The sequence below is a fragment of the Stegodyphus dumicola genome, chromosome 1 (genome assembly GCF_044657685.1).
Source record: "Stegodyphus dumicola isolate Sdum_Otavi_A_Nest chromosome 1, ASM4465768v1".
NCBI lineage: Eukaryota > Metazoa > Arthropoda > Arachnida > Araneae > Eresidae > Stegodyphus > Stegodyphus dumicola.
Window position 1 is genome coordinate 220,824,545 of NC_140768.1, and position 17,748 is coordinate 220,842,292.

General features: G+C 33.7%; 1 protein-coding gene across 2 annotated transcripts in view; it reads left to right on the top strand.

Moving 5' to 3' along the window:
* The window catches only part of LOC118194460 (polyamine-transporting ATPase 13A3-like), a 130,725-nt gene that overhangs the window by 10,372 nt on the left and 102,605 nt on the right, over positions 1-17,748 (top strand). Inside the window, exons 2-3 of one of the 2 annotated variants that reach the window (XM_085825879.1) lie at positions 11,046-11,167; positions 14,759-14,926. In XM_085825879.1, coding sequence (XP_085682005.1) covers positions 11,046-11,167; positions 14,759-14,926 — 290 coding nt within the window. The remainder of the gene's footprint in view (positions 1-11,045; positions 11,168-14,758; positions 14,927-17,748) is intronic. The other variant, XM_085825883.1, reaches the window with a different exon arrangement.

A 17,748-nucleotide genomic window follows, 5' to 3' on the forward strand; every position in this document is an offset into this window, starting at 1 on the left:
TAATTCTCTCTCATTATATCAGCAACAATGGGATTCAGTCCTTTTTGCTGATATCAACACTGTTGCCACTCGGGAAAATGAGGGCGATAATTCTGTGCAGTTTTTAAATTTACTGTTTCTCTTGGATACTAGACGTTTGTCGAGAGGTGTTTGGAGACGACATTTGACGAATTTGTCAAGATGACGATTGTTTTCCGGTATATTTAAAAGCCAGACGAAGGCTGGTCGCATAACGGCTAGATAGTTATGAAAGTTAAAAGGTGTGTAAATTAATTATATTTTAATTTATTTGAAAAAAATTATTAAAAATGAAAAATATATAAATTGTGAGAAACATATATTGTTTTTAAGTTACCCACATTTTTAAGCCATTTCCAGTTTTAATATCAGGGACTGGATTATTTGTATTAAGACAAAAACACGAATGTCATCTGCTCAAACAGAAGAATATCTTCATGGAGGATTTTAGGAGGAAAAGTTGCTCGCATTCATACTGAGGTTTATCTGAGTTAACGGAGTCGGTTCCATGTGTTAATTACCTCTGATATACTCTGCTATACTTCTGCTTCAAAAATATCCTAATGATTCTACAGCTGTTGTAACTACTAACTTAATTATTAAGGACATATATATTGATTGAAATTACACTTTTTCAAATTAATTGCTTAAATGTATTTTGTTTGATAGTTTTATATTTATTGTAAATACAATTGCTCCCATGGAAGTTAGAAAGGAAGGAGAGGCCAACACTACTAGTCAAGCCCTGCTCCGAGGCTTCTGTCTCCATATAGGGTGTTTTTATTTACATTCAGAAGCTCCCTTGACAGCGCTTTGATAGAATTTCGAAACACGACAGTTCCATATAAATCTACAAATGGGACACTTTCACATAAAACAAAAATTCATTGTGTGATGGAAAAAAGAAATTTGTATAGTTTAGTGACATTTAAGCAAAAACCACATCTTGGTTATTTTTTGATAACTAACAACAGCAATTTTGATTATGAATTTGTTTTATAAAATTCTAAGCTGTTGAACTACAAAAATACAGATTTTAGCAAAAATGTTATGCTTAAAGAATGAAAAATACCTTACGGTACCTTTAAAATTTTATACGTCTTTCGATACCCTTGATAAAGTATTCATTACTTTTATTTTATGTTCCAAAAGCCAAATGTTTGAAATAAAATAATTTTTTTGTCATCCACATATTATTGTAACATGTACTTTTTAAAAATTTTTAGAGGAGAGGCTTTATAGTTGCTAATTTTAAACTGATCACTTTATTTTTGTATAACTGAAAAATAATCACTTTGGGTTTATACTTTTTACTTATTTGTGTTCATTAAAAAATAAAATTATCACCAAATGCTGCAATCCTGGTCAAAATTAATAAATATACACACAGGCATGCCATTAAGTTAACTGTTCCTTGTTTCGTAACCACACGTTTGTGCAAAATTATGTGCAGTTTTACACAAATGTGTGGAATACACAAATGTGTGGAACAGGAGACGGATACATTTGCGAATTCGGCGCCAACAAAATACGTAAATATTTATTAAATTATTTATAAATGTTTTTGAAATGAAGGATTTATTCATTCACAAACTCCTGTGAAAGTTACTGTGAAGAACTCTAATTATTAAATATATCTAAATTTATAATGATTATAAATATTACCTAAATATATAATAATCTTAATATTTTATTGTAAACATAAATAAAAATTCCGTTGACAAATAAGTTTATACAACTATTTTAGCAAGAATTGTTAGTTCTGGAAAGCAATCTGTTAAAAGGTATTGTAAAGCAAATTCCGCGAAATGCGTACTGAAGGAAGTAGTAAAGAAGAGGTTTTAGAATATATACTGTTGAAATTAAGGTTAAAAAAATCTGATAATTACTAAAAGAATTATTTCCTTACATTTTATAATAGCTCAGTTATAATTAAATAATATATTAAAAAAGAATCCTTTTTAATTCCCTTTCAGAAATAATCCGAGAAAATTAAGTACATGGAAATGGGCAATAGTATTTAGCGTATTTCACTATTTAAATAAAAGGTGCTCTAATTTAAAATGGACCAAATAGAGCATTAATTATAAATTGACTTGAATTATTCGATTTAAAAGATCGTGTCATATTTGAGAAAGTATTTTAGGAAGAAGCTCTATAAATAGAAAAGAAATACTGCATAATTTTAATATTAATAATACACTAAACTTTAATCTTAATTTTTTATAATTCTTTACCGAATAAAACGAATTACCTTAAAGTGTTCTTCTAATTTAATTAACGAAAACTTGTGAAAGTATTTCACTCAAATTAAACCGTTCTGAGCAAACGGTTCTGCGAAAACTATAGCATTTAGTTCCGTTCAGAATGAAATGTTGTTTAAAAATTTATTCTTTTCACATACTTAGGACTCTGAGATATTGAAGAAAAAGAAAATATATACATTTATAGGTATATTTACGACGTAATTATAAACTATTTACATCAGATCGTGTCAAAATCCGTTGATCTTAATAGTAAGTCACTGAATGTTTCGGTCACCACGAAGGGATCGCCAGCGTTTCAAAACAGCATATGGGGGAAATAGGTTAGAGCCTCTCCTTCTTACTTCCTACCTCCATGATTGATCGAATAGGAAAAATTCAAAAGAAGTTTTCGATTTTTGAATAAATAAAGGAATAAAGGTCTGGAGGCGGAGTTAAGGTAATACTAAAAGTCATTCATTCGAATCTTTTCGTCAAAAAATAAAAGGCTAAAAACAATCAAATCAAAGTTACGGCAGATGTGTACGGTAATGAGCAACTGTTTCAAAGTTAAAGCAACTGTTTGCGTGATAAAGAATCAAAGTCAGTATACATGTACGGCTGAGTCAAAAAAATACATCAAATTAAATTAGGGCACTTTCAGAAAATCCTGGGAAAGTATTAAACTACTAGAGTTTCTACTGCATGGAAGCTTATTACATAACAGCTAATTCCTTCTCTTATTGAAACGGAAAAAGCATGTATTTCAATGTAAAGTGATTGGATCAATTGTGCAGATGTTTCTTTGAAGATTGCGCAGATTTCTGCTTGTGCTCTTATGAAAGTAAGACTGCTACGTCTGAGAACCCTTCTGAGAATTATTTTATCATGGAGGAGGTGCACGAGACATTATTAAAACTGGATCATTACAAAATGGGTATGCCGTTTTTGATTATCTTTGTAAAGTCTAGTTCATCAGTGATAATACAACTTAACTAATTAACTACAAGTTTAGCAAGTAATTTATTCATCAACCAAAGTAAACTAAGTATCTATTAAATTGCATCAGGTAGAAAGTTTAGGTAAATATACAGGAGGTTCAAAAAGCAGAAGCAGATCTCATCTTCTTGGGAAATTATTATTTTCTGTAGAACAAAAATATCATGCTTCATCTGGAAATGAAAAAAAGAAAGATTTCATGATTACGTTCATTTATATTCAACATATTCTTTAAACATGTGTAACTGATTCAAACAATATACTGAATATATATGGTTTTTAGTATTTGATCGATTCAAATCTTAAAATGACCGTGGGTTGTGAGTGATCGTGTTCTGAGATTTCTAAATTTTCAACTTTAAATCTTTTGTAATCTTTATTGGGAGGACTTGTCAACGGTAGCATGGATGTCATTATCTACTACCAACATCGCCAGCAACATCTATCTTTCAACTTTGTGAGCCTTTGTCGTTTAACATTGTCAACTTTGTCAGTCTAACTTTTCATTGCATTACTCAATATTTGCCTCTTATTCACATGAAACTGACCACAGACGTTTGTATATCCATCTTGCCTTCCCAAAATGGGACATCTCCCGTTCTACTAGGCCGATTGACGAAATTTAACTTGCGTTTTTCATATCTGGAAAGCCCGACTTAGGATATACATTAGATTTGTATATAGCATTGTTCTAATATAGGTATTCGAACACAAAATCGGATTTTTTCTGATATGACATACCTATTGTTTTCCATATTTCCATTCTACTACTCAAATTATGCCAAACTGCCACGTTTTGTAAAAAAAAAACGCACGAATAGTTTTTAAAAAATTAGCTCGCAAAATTTTAGTTTCTCAATGTTAATTGAATTTGGTATATATTTATTAATATCTCTTTTTTATTAAACCTATTAATTCTTTCACAATTAAAATTTAGGTTTAATCCAAATAAAATTCACAGACATTTTCTGATTTATTTTTTAAATTTGTAATTTTGTAATTTGCATACATTTTTCGAAAAAATTGTTAATTACGGACTAATTAAATTTTTACCATCACTTAAATTGGATGTATTTCTAGGCGTACTTGCAGGAAATTAGAGATTTTTATTCAAAATTTTCGAAGATACTCGTTATTTTATATATTTGTGCGTTTTGAAATTTTGCATATTTGCTGAAAGCGTTAAGAATGCCAAATGAGGTTAAATTATGTTAAAATTATTTCAAAAATAGAACTATGTACTTTTTCTTCCGGTAGTGTACAATGAAAAGGGAAAAGAATGTAGGTAACCATAAATTAAGAATTTCACCAAGTGAATTATTCTTCGTGTAAATTGAAAAAAGTGCTTCAATTTCGCGGTACGTTTCTCACGGAATTTTACAACACTCAATATTTAGGAATAATTTGCGTCGTAGAATCGAAATATACCTACGTTAGAACAATTCTATATGTAAATTTAATATACATATGTATCCTATGTTGCTCTTTCGAGACATGGAAAAAGCAATTAAATTTCGTCAAGCAGCGCTGTAGAACGGGAAATATAAAACTGCCCTCCCTTTTTTGTGCAGATTTAACATAATTACAAACAATGCGCACATTATGTAGAATAATACTTCATGTTGTCTCCATCAGGCGATCTAAAATATATTGTTTTGTTAAGCTTTATTTATTTATGGATCGGAGTAACAGTGCCTGGTGAAGATGAAACAAAATTAATTTGATGATGTGCGTGATGTTATAACGGAGACGAATATGACAAACTTGCTATGTTATCCGATAATGAAATTGTTTAAGATCATAAGATACGTCATTTCTTTTAAATAAAAATCATTTAAGTTCATGTAGAAATGTATTTTTTTTCTGGGGGGCTCATCTTTCCCTAATTTTTAAATCTATCATTTTTATCCGGCGTATCACGCGCACCCATAAATGTCGATCTTTTTTGTATATTAAAAGTGCGTATTATGCGCTAGAATGTATGATGCACAGTAAAAAGTACTAGCCATCATACAACAGAAGTATAATTATATTTTATGGTGCAGTTGCAGTTCTCGGCATTGCTGTATGAAGTTTTAGGCTGTTATAAGAATGGTAAGTTAATTTTGATACGTCATTTTGAAACTTTGAAAATTAAATTTATTGGTTCAATTAACATAATCACATGAGGAAGAAAATTATCGATGATATCCTAAAGAATATTTAATGTTTGGCTTTATTTCGTGCCGGGAAACGCAACATTGCCTGTATGTCACGTTTGTGAAAACAATTTTCACAACAGTGCAATGGAACTGTGAAAAATGAAAGATAAGAAGAATTCACGCCGATAAAAAAGAAAAGTACTTCAAAAATTTCAAATATAAAAGTTTAATACCCTTAGAGAGACGAAACGCATCATTTTTGACACTATCAACATCTTAGAATCATGAAATCTGTTTAATTCCCAAATGAGGGTACACATGTACAGTTGACGATAATTTATTATTACCAGCAGCCCCCAAAAGTACATTTTTAAAAACTCTGATGTGAGCACCACATAACTTCCTTATGCGACCTATTAAATTTCACACATTTTTGCTACACTTCATTCAAACATTATTTCTTCGAATTTCATTAGAGATATATTCCTCATTCAATCAGTTCAGTTCTCACCTCCCAGTAAAAACCTAAAACATGAAACACAATTAAAATCGGGTTAAAAAACAATTTTTTCAATTAAAATTAACGCTTCTACCCCAAAATAAACATATCGGCCCACGGGAAGACAAAATGTTTGGTGTACAAAACTGAAAGTTGACTTTTAGTCAGACTGGGCAAAAAGATACTGAAGTTTTGGCACCAACTTACTTAATTCCCTATTTTTCTAAGAGTTTGAGATGCAAACAAATGGCGACCTCTTTATGCCCAGTGCCACTTAAACATTAAAATTGTTTATAATTCAACAGCTATTGCATGCAGTTAACTAAAGGTATAGCAAACTAGCGAAGCATAAGTGGACATATTCAACCAGAGCATAAGTGCAAAATAATTCAATCACTTTTAAGGGCAAAAATGCACAATTTACTAATATATAAGAATAAAAAGACCTCATCGAGCCCAGTAAGGGTGTGTGCGTGTGTATATATATATATGTATATATATATTTGGTGCGGCCGATTGCAACCAAGCAAGGAGGTGCTTAACTAGATGTTATAGCAGTCCCATATAGATCATTTCAACGTTCTAATTTCAACGTTCTACCGTTAATCATTTTTTGTGTTTTGCGAGATACATATATATGTACGTAAGTACGCTCAGATGTCACAAAAAAATGAATCCGGATCCAATTTTGCAAAGTGTACTACTCACTAACAATGAATTGCAACGTGGTATATATGAAATGGCCGAAATTATTGAACAACAAGTGATCTCTGAATTTTAAGGGTTGATAAATTTGCCACACAGCTGGATGAATCAATTTTTAGAAATAACAGAGTTTTAACGATCTATGTGTATTATTATAGTGATGATAAAACATAAACAATGTAGAAATTGTTTTGTGCAAAGTCTCTCAAAAGATATAGAAGAGGAGAAAACATATTTCATTGTGTTGAAACCATCTTCTGTGAGTATAAGATTCCTATGTCTATCATTACTGCAGCTTTATGGGACAGTGTATAAGGGATGGTTGGAAAATATCAAGGTTTTCCAGGGTATCTCAACGCGATACCTAACATTAGGATCGTGTTTTGCTCAGGAAGCATTTAGTCATGAATAATATTCAGGAATTGCTTCACACTGTTTTAAAGCTATTCATGAAAGCAATAAATGCTACCAGAGCTAAAGTTTGGATTAACCGTCGTTTTGCATAACTACAATGATCAGAACTACCTCAGTTTGCTTCTTTACCCGGTAGTACGCTAGCTGTAAAAGGGTAACTGTTTGCTGTGTTTTACACACATTTTTAATACGGTGATAATATTTTAATATTTTCTTGAAGTTGGCAACCATATCACGACACAATTCATAAAATTAAAAAAATATGTATTTTATTTAGCTTATATATTCATTGTACGAACAAACGAAACAAACTATAAGGAAGAGACATCAGTCTCATTGGAGCAAGAACGCTAATCTTAGAGTTCCATTCTCAAACTGATTTGCTTACATTGACACTAATAGAAAAGAATTCCATTACTGTTATAACTTAATGCAATTGTCCATTGCTGAAAGGAATTTCATATCTTCCGTAAACTACCTACTTGCAAAATTTTAAAAAGATTTTAATGCTCGCATACAATACGTTGGAAATTTGAATGTGCTAACATGGATCATAGAACTGATATATATGGCCTTGATATTATAATGCAAGAAAAGATTATTGCACTGAAAGAGAATGTTTTTTTCAAAACATATAGGCACGTTCAGTTTTAGAATTTAAAATACATTCTAGAGAAATATCCTAAAATAAAAGTTGTTCCTAAAGAAATATCCTAAAACAAACCAATAATAGTATCTTTACACTCTTCGTACCTAGCGGAATTCGGCTTCAGTCAAGCCAATAATTTACTATGGAAAACAAGAAATAGGTTATATATTTTGCGGTGAGGTCATTTAAGAATCTGGTTAAGCAATTTTGAGCATCAAGTGCAGTCATAACATAAAAATATTAAAATAATCGCTTCAATAATGCATCAACTGCAGACATCACATCAATTAAAATCAAAACTTTTTCAGTTAGCGTCTATAATTTTCTGAAAACTTATTCATATATGTAAAATACAAAAATAATGCGAGAAATAATAAAACATTAATTTAATTAAACATTTCTTTTTTCTAAACTTTTACTCATATTTTCAATCTATATTTTGTCCTTAAGATATTTATGCGTAATTATTTGCATTATGATTTTATATTGTATACTCTATATTATAGAAAGAAATTTAAGGGGTTTCATGATGAAAACCACTTTTTTAAAAAGGTCAAAGCAAGAAAAAGGTTACGAATCTCTGTTTTGCACACATGCACGACTAATTAAACTTACAGCCAAAGGCGACGAAGAAATCGTGTCCTACTTATTCTGCTGATATCGGCGGATCATTATGACGTTATAATGAGTTTTAGAGTATTTGAATAACAGGAAACGTTAACAAATGAATTGCTTATACATTTCAAAATAAGGATATATGTTTCTGACAATTTTATCTTTGGGAATTAAGTATTTTTCTAAATGACAATGCTTTTATTAAATGCATATCATTCTAAATAACTACTTCCAGGACATGTTTTATTTCTAAAGTGTTCCACAAGAAAATAACTTCCTCAGTTATTTTTTAATTGCTTATTAATAGAGTTTCTAGTTTGCTATAATGAAAGTTCATCTCAGCAGTTCTGTGTTTGATTTAAGTGAACATTTTTATCAGGTAATTAAAAATGTCCAATCTTGTTGCCTCTTTCGGATAGCGATAGTGACGTTGAAATTAATGATGTACTATTTGGTCATCCACAAGACAACACTGCGAAGGAAGCTTACGGTTGGATTAAAGTTTGCACTTTCTGTAGATCTCGATTGGACATTCAACTGATTGGCAAAGTAGGGCACATACAAATCATACACGTTAAAAATGTCACTTCGAAGCACAACCAAAGAGCGAACAAAGCATCGAAAAAAGTCATTTGAAGTAAGTTCCTGTGTTTGAAAAAGAAGATTTATGTCTTATAGAGATTGCGAATAATCTTTCAGAAATATCAATGTTTATCTTTTGACGAATGTAGAATCGATGGGTGCAAGGACCAAAACCAACTAACCGGCAGCTTTGCATTACCACACGATAAGAGAAGGTGTCTTCGGAAAACATCGCGGACGAAAACGTCGCGGAGAAAACAACGCACTGCCATATCGTCGTGGTACAAAACATCGTGAGAGAAAATAAATCAGAGAGAAAACATCGCCTTTCTAAAACATCGTGGTACAAAATATCGTGGTCGAAAATAAAGCGGTTAAAAACTTCACAGTTTAAAAACATCGTGTTCGAAAATATCGTGGTAAAAATAAAGTACCTACAAAACATCGCATGAGAATAACATCGCACACATGCATATATGAAATATAGAAGTAAAAATATCGGTCTTTAATTCTTGAGCTCCCAAATCATTATGCGAATATGCATTTACAGCTTTTAAAACCTGAAAAACGCATGTAGGCGATGTTATCGTCATACGATTATTTGTAGGTACAGTACTTTATTTTTACCCCGATATTTTCGACGACGATGTTTTTAAACTGCGAAGTTTTTTAACCGCTTTATTTTCGACCTCGATATTTTGTACCACGATGTTTTAGAACTGCGATGTTTTCTCTTTGCTTTATTTTCTCCCACGATACTTTGTACCGTGACGTTTTCGTCTTGCGTTGTTTTCTCAACGACGTTTTCGTCCGCAATGTTTTCGACTGTAATCTAAGAGAAGCATATTGTGCATGGAGTAAAGACGGTTTATAAATCCAAATCACAAATTCTAACACAAAAATTAAAATGGTTTCACATCAGCCATTATCAATAAATACCATATGATGCTGGTTGTTTGCACAGGGGGACATATTTTGCAAGTTGTCCGATTACAGTTGACTTTACAATAGTAAGGCTACGATAATGTTTTGAATGCCGGACATAAATAAAAAAAAGACACAACGTTCAAAGGAAATATCGAATCTGCCTACAAAATTACGAGTGGCTATTAAATGCGCCGACAATGAGTACTGGAATGTGCATTGTCAGAATATCAAACTGCCAGCGTTAAATTTAAAGTTTGATATTGTGCTGTTATTGCTGGCATTCAGAGCCTTCTTGTGATCAAGTTTCAACACGATGATGTAGTATGAGCGCACGTGGCAGGCAACGTTCAATGATTTTGCTTTGATACCAGGTCGCTGTGCTACCTTGGCCGACCTGTTCTCCCGTTTCTCTAGTACCGAAAATGTCTGGTGAATGACTGGCAAACGAGTGCTCCAAAATGTACAACTCGTTGCTACACCAAATGAACGTTGGCAACATGTCTGAAAAACATAGACAAATACATACAAGCGTATATCCAAAGTCTCTTTCTTCTCGTGCCAAGGCGTGTTGTAACTGTTATTACCAACCATGGCTGGAACGTAAATTACTGATTCATTTGCTTTGGGCAAATCAAACGCCACTTTATTTTTAATCAATTTACGCCTGGAATTTATATAATTTTTCCAGTAAATATGGAATAAGAATTATTATTCATGGTGTTGCAGTTAGTTTGAATAGCCAACAGTGTGGTTGTGAATCAAGAGATAAAAGAACAAATTACATACGAAGGAATCTGTATATCATTCGCAAGAGTGATTTGGCCAAAATTTATTTTCTGTATTTCTGTTCTATTAAATGTTGTATTTGAGTTTCCCACAAGTAAAATTTATCGTCTTTCATTGCTTTGTTTTCTTTTGGTACTACATAATGTTTCTTCTTATTATCCCATTCTGGATAGAAACTTTGCCCGCGATTTTATGCATAAAAATATGAAAGTCGTTAGCTCTTTCAGGATTAATAATGGTATTATTAAACATATCTGAGTTTTTAAAATGAATGATGTAAATTATGTTGGAATCTTAAATGTGATCGATTAGTACCGATGAACTACGATGATCAAATTAAATTACAGTTACAAATTAAATTTTTAAGAAAATAAATGAATGGAAACGAAGTTATGAAATGAAGGAATGAAAATGAAATTATAAAATACTTGTGTAAACATATTAATTAAATTTACATTAATTTTCAGATATCTTCCTAAATGAGCAAACCTCAAAGAAAAAGTGGAAAATGCCTGTGGAGAAAGAAGAATTAGTCAACATTAGGAAGACGAACAACAGGCGTAAGAAGATTGTAGAAGAAGAGCAACTGGTAAATTGAATTGAGAAATTTATTCACATTCAAAACATATTCAAAATGTTTACGGATTTGAAATGCCTTAATATTAAAAACATTTCAAATTTTCCTATTTTATGCTTTCATGTATCTTCGTAAGTGTAGTTTTAGTTATCATTTTTAAAAGCCTATTTTAGATTTATAAAGATTACGGTTTTTAAAGTGTAGAATGGTATTAAAAACACTGAAATAATATAAGTTATTTTAAGTTTTAATTGTTAATATTTGAGCAGGGTGAATAACATTCTAAGAAAGGAAAAACTGTAGAATGATTAGTTAAATGCAATATTGATACCACTTTTATTTTACCATGTTCAAAAGATTTTGCAAGGTTTCTGAATTTGAAAGTATTATCCACATTTATGAAATCAAAACCTCCAGGCTATCATTATCATTTGCGTTGAAATAAATGGGAACAGCAGTACAATAGGCATAGTCTTTTCTCATATCATCTCATCAGTCTTTACAGCTATACTCTATTTTTACACTCGTGCACAAAAAATAAGCAACAAACTCTAAAAGAAAATATACGAACGAAAAAAGAGGAAATAAAACATACAATTTACGCATGATGTTGAGGTTGCATCGACAAAAGCAAATAAACAACCAAAATTAGCACAACCCAATGCAGCAGTCACACCACAACGCCTTAGCTAGAGATATGCGTCAGTTTACAAGCAGCGATGGTTCCGTGTAATCCGAGGTAGCCAAAGCGGAAATCATGAGCCGTAAACAGCAGTTGCATGAAGAAATGCGTTCGAGGATTGTCGGAATGTTGCAGGCTCGTACAAGACAATGTGCTATTACAAGAGAGCTTAATGTGCATAGCAGTGTCATCAATAAGCTGTGGAATCGTTACCAAAGGGATCAAAATCACTGTACAATATGTGGGTCTGGAGGTTAGAGATTGCCAATAAGGCAGACGATCGCTTCCTGTTTCTATGTGCAAGACCCCCGTAAATCACTAACACCACGACAGTTGACGTCGCATGTCTGCTCTGCAGGACGACCCATATCCCGCCAAACTGTGTCGCTTCGACTGCATGAGGGTGGACTGTACGTCCGACGACCTGTGGCTTGTGTACCCATGTCACTCATCGCATGTCAGAGCACGATTGCATTAGGCCCGTGCACAACGCAGTTGGACACAGAGAAGTAAGGCTTATGTACCCTTTAAGAATGAGTCTTGATTTAAAATCCAGAACGATTCCCAAAGGATTATGGCATGGTGTTAGTCAGAGACTGCTATCGGACGCCAGGTATAGTCGAGAGATCATTAGAGAGCAGAAGACTTACTTGCATGGGCTGGGATAACAATGAATGGCTGTAACGACCTCTAAGTGACTCCTGGTGGTTCCGTAACAGTGGTACGATATCGCGACGAAATTCTACACCTTCTTGTAGGTCTGTTTATGGTTGCAATGGGTACCGACGCGATATTCATGGGCGATAATCCCCGCTCTTGTAGAGCTCAAGTAGTGCGGAGTTACCTGGAGAGTGAAATCATTCCACATCTGCCGGGTCCTGTGGATTACTGGACTTGAATCTCACACAGAATATGTGCGACATGTTGGGACGACCGATAGGAGGTCTCTGTTTGCTGCCAGGCACCCTCCACGAACTCTGACTTGCATTAATACAGTTGCTACTCTCACAATAAGCGATCAACGACACTATTGCCAGCTTGCCTCTCCCTTATCAAGCTTGCATTTTAGGCAGAAGTTATAATATCCGTTATTAGCTTGATGTTTCTATTGCATAGTCTTCCGACCCTTTTGGTATTTAACGATTTGATAGTTATAATACATGTGTTTTTGTATGTCTTTGCTTCCTCGTTTTCTATGCGGTTCAGTAATGCCACAGTAAACTCTTGGAACAGTTTTACGCATATCTATTAAAGAGATTTTGTTTTATTCCGCATTTTGCTGTTGTTGCTTTTTTTTTTTTTCAGCCAGAGTGTATCTATGAGGTCTTACTTCATTTGCAGAGGACAAAATCTGCCAATAATCGTACAATAGCATCAAGTACATCCATATGCATTCTGTTTCTGTTTTTCTTTTCAAATGATAAAAAGCAGATTACAAACTGACGTTAGTAGAAATATCAGAAATATAGAAGTCAGCTGAATTCTCTGGCACCAAAATAGGAAGAGAAATGTCATAGTTTTTGGATTTGTCTTAAAATGGTTAATGTTATAATGCATTTCTCCTATTTCTCCTACCTTCTTAGCATGCCTTCGTAGTGTATTCCAAAGGTCCGTGGTTCGATTTCAGGCTAAGGCGTTGCTCATTTTTCATCTCTCTTGCATCCTTTTAATTAATCTGATAGCTCTACACTGGCGCCCGAACTAAAAAGGGTGGTGGATGATGATTCTCTACACCCAGGATCTGGGGATTGGGTCCCTTAAAACCCCAGTAACCTGGCAGAAAGTTGGTTGTTACCAGTTAACACTTTTTCTTTCATACTTTAAACTTCCATTGCTCATAAATGTAACAAAATGAAAGAATTAAATGTATTATACTGTTCTCAGTAAAATACTCCACCAAGTGTATTTAAATTGACATTACTGATGTAAACTTAAATACACTTTATAAGGTACTTCTCCCACTTCCCTAGCGTGCCTTCGTGGTGTAACGGTAGCACGCTGGGCCGGTGTTCCAGAGGTCCGTGGTTCGATTCCTGGCGAAGGCGGTTGCATATTTTTCATCTTATCTGCTTCCAATTAACCTAATGACTCTACAAGTGGCGCCCGAACTAAATGGGTTGTGGATGATGATTCTCCGCACCCAGGATTTGGCGACTAGGTCCCCTAAAACCCTAAACGCCCTTTAAAAAGGGTGAGTATATAAGGTATTTCTCCCGCCTTTTTAGCGTGCCTTCGAAGTGTAGTTGTCTGCACGCTGGGCGCGTATTCCAGAGGTCCGTGGTTCGATTCCCGGTGAAGGCGTTGCTCATTTCTCATCTCTCCTGCTCCGAAATAACCTAATAGTTCTACAGTCTGACAACCCTGATCTACTTTTATTCATGATCTGTCTTTCTTATTTAAAAATTTGAGGTTTACAAATAGTTAAACTTTGAATGTTTTGCCGCCCCAGCCTTCTTTTAAAGCTGGGTAATATTTATTTTCTAACTATAAGTACTATTAATATAATGACTTCAATGCCGCCAGTTTATTACATTTCAGTATCATTCACGTCGTTTAAATTTATAAATATAGCATTTTAAATGAATTAGGAAACAATTTTTATTTTATGGTCTTCTTAGAATAGACATGTAAAAGATTAATATAATCTAATTATTACAAAAATGTTACTGCATCCCGCATATTTCATAAATTTAGCTGCACATTTTTGAGTAATAGCATTTTTGAGCAAATAAATAGGGAGTAGCGGAAAATAACTTGATTACACTCGTTTATTTCTGTTTATGTTAGATAATTTTCAAGCAATATCCAAGACAGAAAATGCGTAAAATAGATTTTAAACTTATGTTAGAAAATCATGTACTATACTGCCTTTAGTAAAGCTAATTATTGACTGGCTGATTTGGTTTTCATTTCATTTACAGCAATACCAAGGATATAAACTTTCATACACAAAACTGCTTGTCACATGTCTGGCTGTGCTACTATCAGGAGGTCTACTTTGGTTTTTTATGCAGTGGTACCGCCGAGTGTATTTGAGATGTACTCACGAGAAATGTTCAATAGAAAAAGCATCGAAAATTCTGCTTGTGGTAAGATGCTGATATTTTCATTTGTCAATTCTATGCACCTTTAGATTACTTCGAAGAAGAAAATGAAAGAAATTAACTATGCTGTAACCGGAATTTCATTTTTTGGTTTTTATTTTGGTTCATTTTTTGGTTTGGGTTTATTAAATTATAGCAAAGCACTCGAGAGTTATCTGTCAAAAGTGCGGGATCCCTTTGCGGATGATATTCTAAGGGAAACTGACTCGCATACACGTCAAGCATGGGGGAAACCCCGAAAACTCCCGTTCAGAAGCCTTGTTTGCTGGGATTCGAATCCCAGACCGAACTACCAATGTTTAGAGATTTTACCGCTCGGACGCCTGTGGACCAAAACTAGAGCTTGAACCAGTGATCTTCCAGCGTTCGCCTAAACATACTAAATTCAGAAAACTCGCAATCTACCAGGCTATAATTACATATAAAATAATTATATAAAATCATAGATGTTCTACAAATTGCTAAGCGTATTCGCATCGGAAAGATGGAGTTATACTACAATAAGTAAAGTGAAATATTGCCACTTTTTGATCGCATCGATATTTTATGTTTGTATCGTCATTTTTTGATTGCATTGTTATATCCTAACATTACGTCATACTTTTACGTCATTACTTATTTATTTCATTCTAATCATCACTAACTGCATCATTACCCTGCAGATCAGTACTTATTACATCATTTCACATTAATTGGGTTCATTTACATCTGTGGCAGTACAAGTGATCTTAACTTTATCATTCTGCAAATTCATTTTTGCTTTGCTTTTCGTTCTTTCGCTGTGCTTTGTAATTTCTTCTACTCTTCCCATTACATGACACATTTACAAAAGTATTGGTTTTAATTGTTTTCAGATAAAGCTTGTAAAGATTTGTCTATATACATTAAAAGACAAAAGAGCTTTAGGTTTAATTCTTATACTGTACATATATTACGGTAAAAACTTAAGAATAAGTGCAGACAAACTTTGATAAACCAAATTTTAAGAGAACAGGGAAAAAACTCGAGCAATCAAAATTAGTTTCACGTTGTTCTTAGAAAACTAATTGGATTAAAATCATTCTAGAATTCTGTTGTAGGTATGTATACAGAACCAACTGATAAAGCAAGATAAAAATTATGACGTATACAAGGTATTTTCTCTCTCCTTTCCGTATGTCTTTGTGCTGTAACTGGAAGCACGTTCGACATATATTCAGGACGTTAGGAGTTCGAGTCCTGGCGAGATCAATTATAGATCCCACAAGGTCCCACAAATAGCTGAAGACTTGAATACTGGTACATAGATGTCGATTCGAATCCAGGGTAACGGACTGGCTGCATGCTTGCGTTTCTCATGTGTGAGGTGAATACTAACCAGTTTCTTTTTTTTTTTTTTTTTTTTTCTTCAGAATTCCTCAGCGAAGGCATCCCTTCTCTTAAGTAGCTTTCTTGTGCTTTTTTGCAATCAAGTAACCTAACCTCTTTATACATAAGGTATGATTTAATCGAAGTAATAGCTGTAACCAAAATTACAGAATAGAATTTACGAGTTGCATTTGTTTATCTAGTCTCCTGTACGTCTTGTAAAAATAGATGTTTTCTGGTGTAACGTATCAGTGTGATAAATTACTGAGCATCTGTTCTTGGAAACAATCAGAGATCCTGAGACTTCTGAACATACTACCTAGCAGTTAATTTGCTTCATGAGAGGGAAATGGACATCAACTCCTATATATGACGAAATGACAGGCAATGCCTTAAAATAAAGGTGGAAGAGCATTCGGGTGACTGAATCATAGTTAAAGACGTTAAGATTTGCTGCTGTTAACAATCTCATTTGTCTGACAATAATCTGTACAAACCCACAACACTTATCGTGGCAAGGAGGCAAATGCGCCTGTCGATGTCAAGAGCCTTGAGCACCATTATGGGTGACAACCCGACTTTAGTTCATTTCTGTACCAAATTTTGAGAGAGAGAACCCGGGGACATGGGTCCGCAGGCCTACAACCGCTCTTCACTTACCACAAATCTCTAAAGAAGACATTCGGCTCATCGCATATTTTAAACGCCCCCCATACCGCACAGACACTACAGATACTATACATTTGCAAACATCCATGCTTTCTCCGGGATTCGAACCCGGATACCTCGGTACGGCAGTAAGCGTCAGTAACCACTATCTCTGTTGGGCGGCACATTACGATCAGCAATTCTTTAATTAATTTAGATTACTTTTTGTAAGGACATTTAAAAATATATGTCATGAATAATACATAAAGAACTAAAAATAACCATCGCCATTGCAATGAAAAAATATAGATTCAGAAAAACCTTCATGATGATAACATCATGAAGGTTACGAGCATTCTATCACGTGAATACAAATGCATTGGATTACAATGGTTTATTTGATTTGCTTTAGCCAATTATGTTAAATCACTCCAAGAACTATCTACCTAAAGGCAGGGATACATTCACGAGAATTTACCAAGAGAAACTAGCTTGTATTTATGTTATACGTAGGAGAATACAAATAAAAAAAAACCAAGCAACCAGCACTTCCGCTTGTATTTGAACTTTAGTTGAACGACCAGTATTCAATGATCTCATCCACTCGGCTACCGGTAGACTTCAGCTAGATGGACTTCATACACTGTCTATAACTTTATTAACACACACAATCTTCAAGTTATATATCTCATCAGTATGTGCACGTATTGTTTCTACAAAGTGCTTACTTTTAGGTTAAGCATGCTGTATTTGTATGTATGTAGGCAGCGAGCAGGTGTCACATCCGTTCCAACACTCATGGGCCTTAAGAA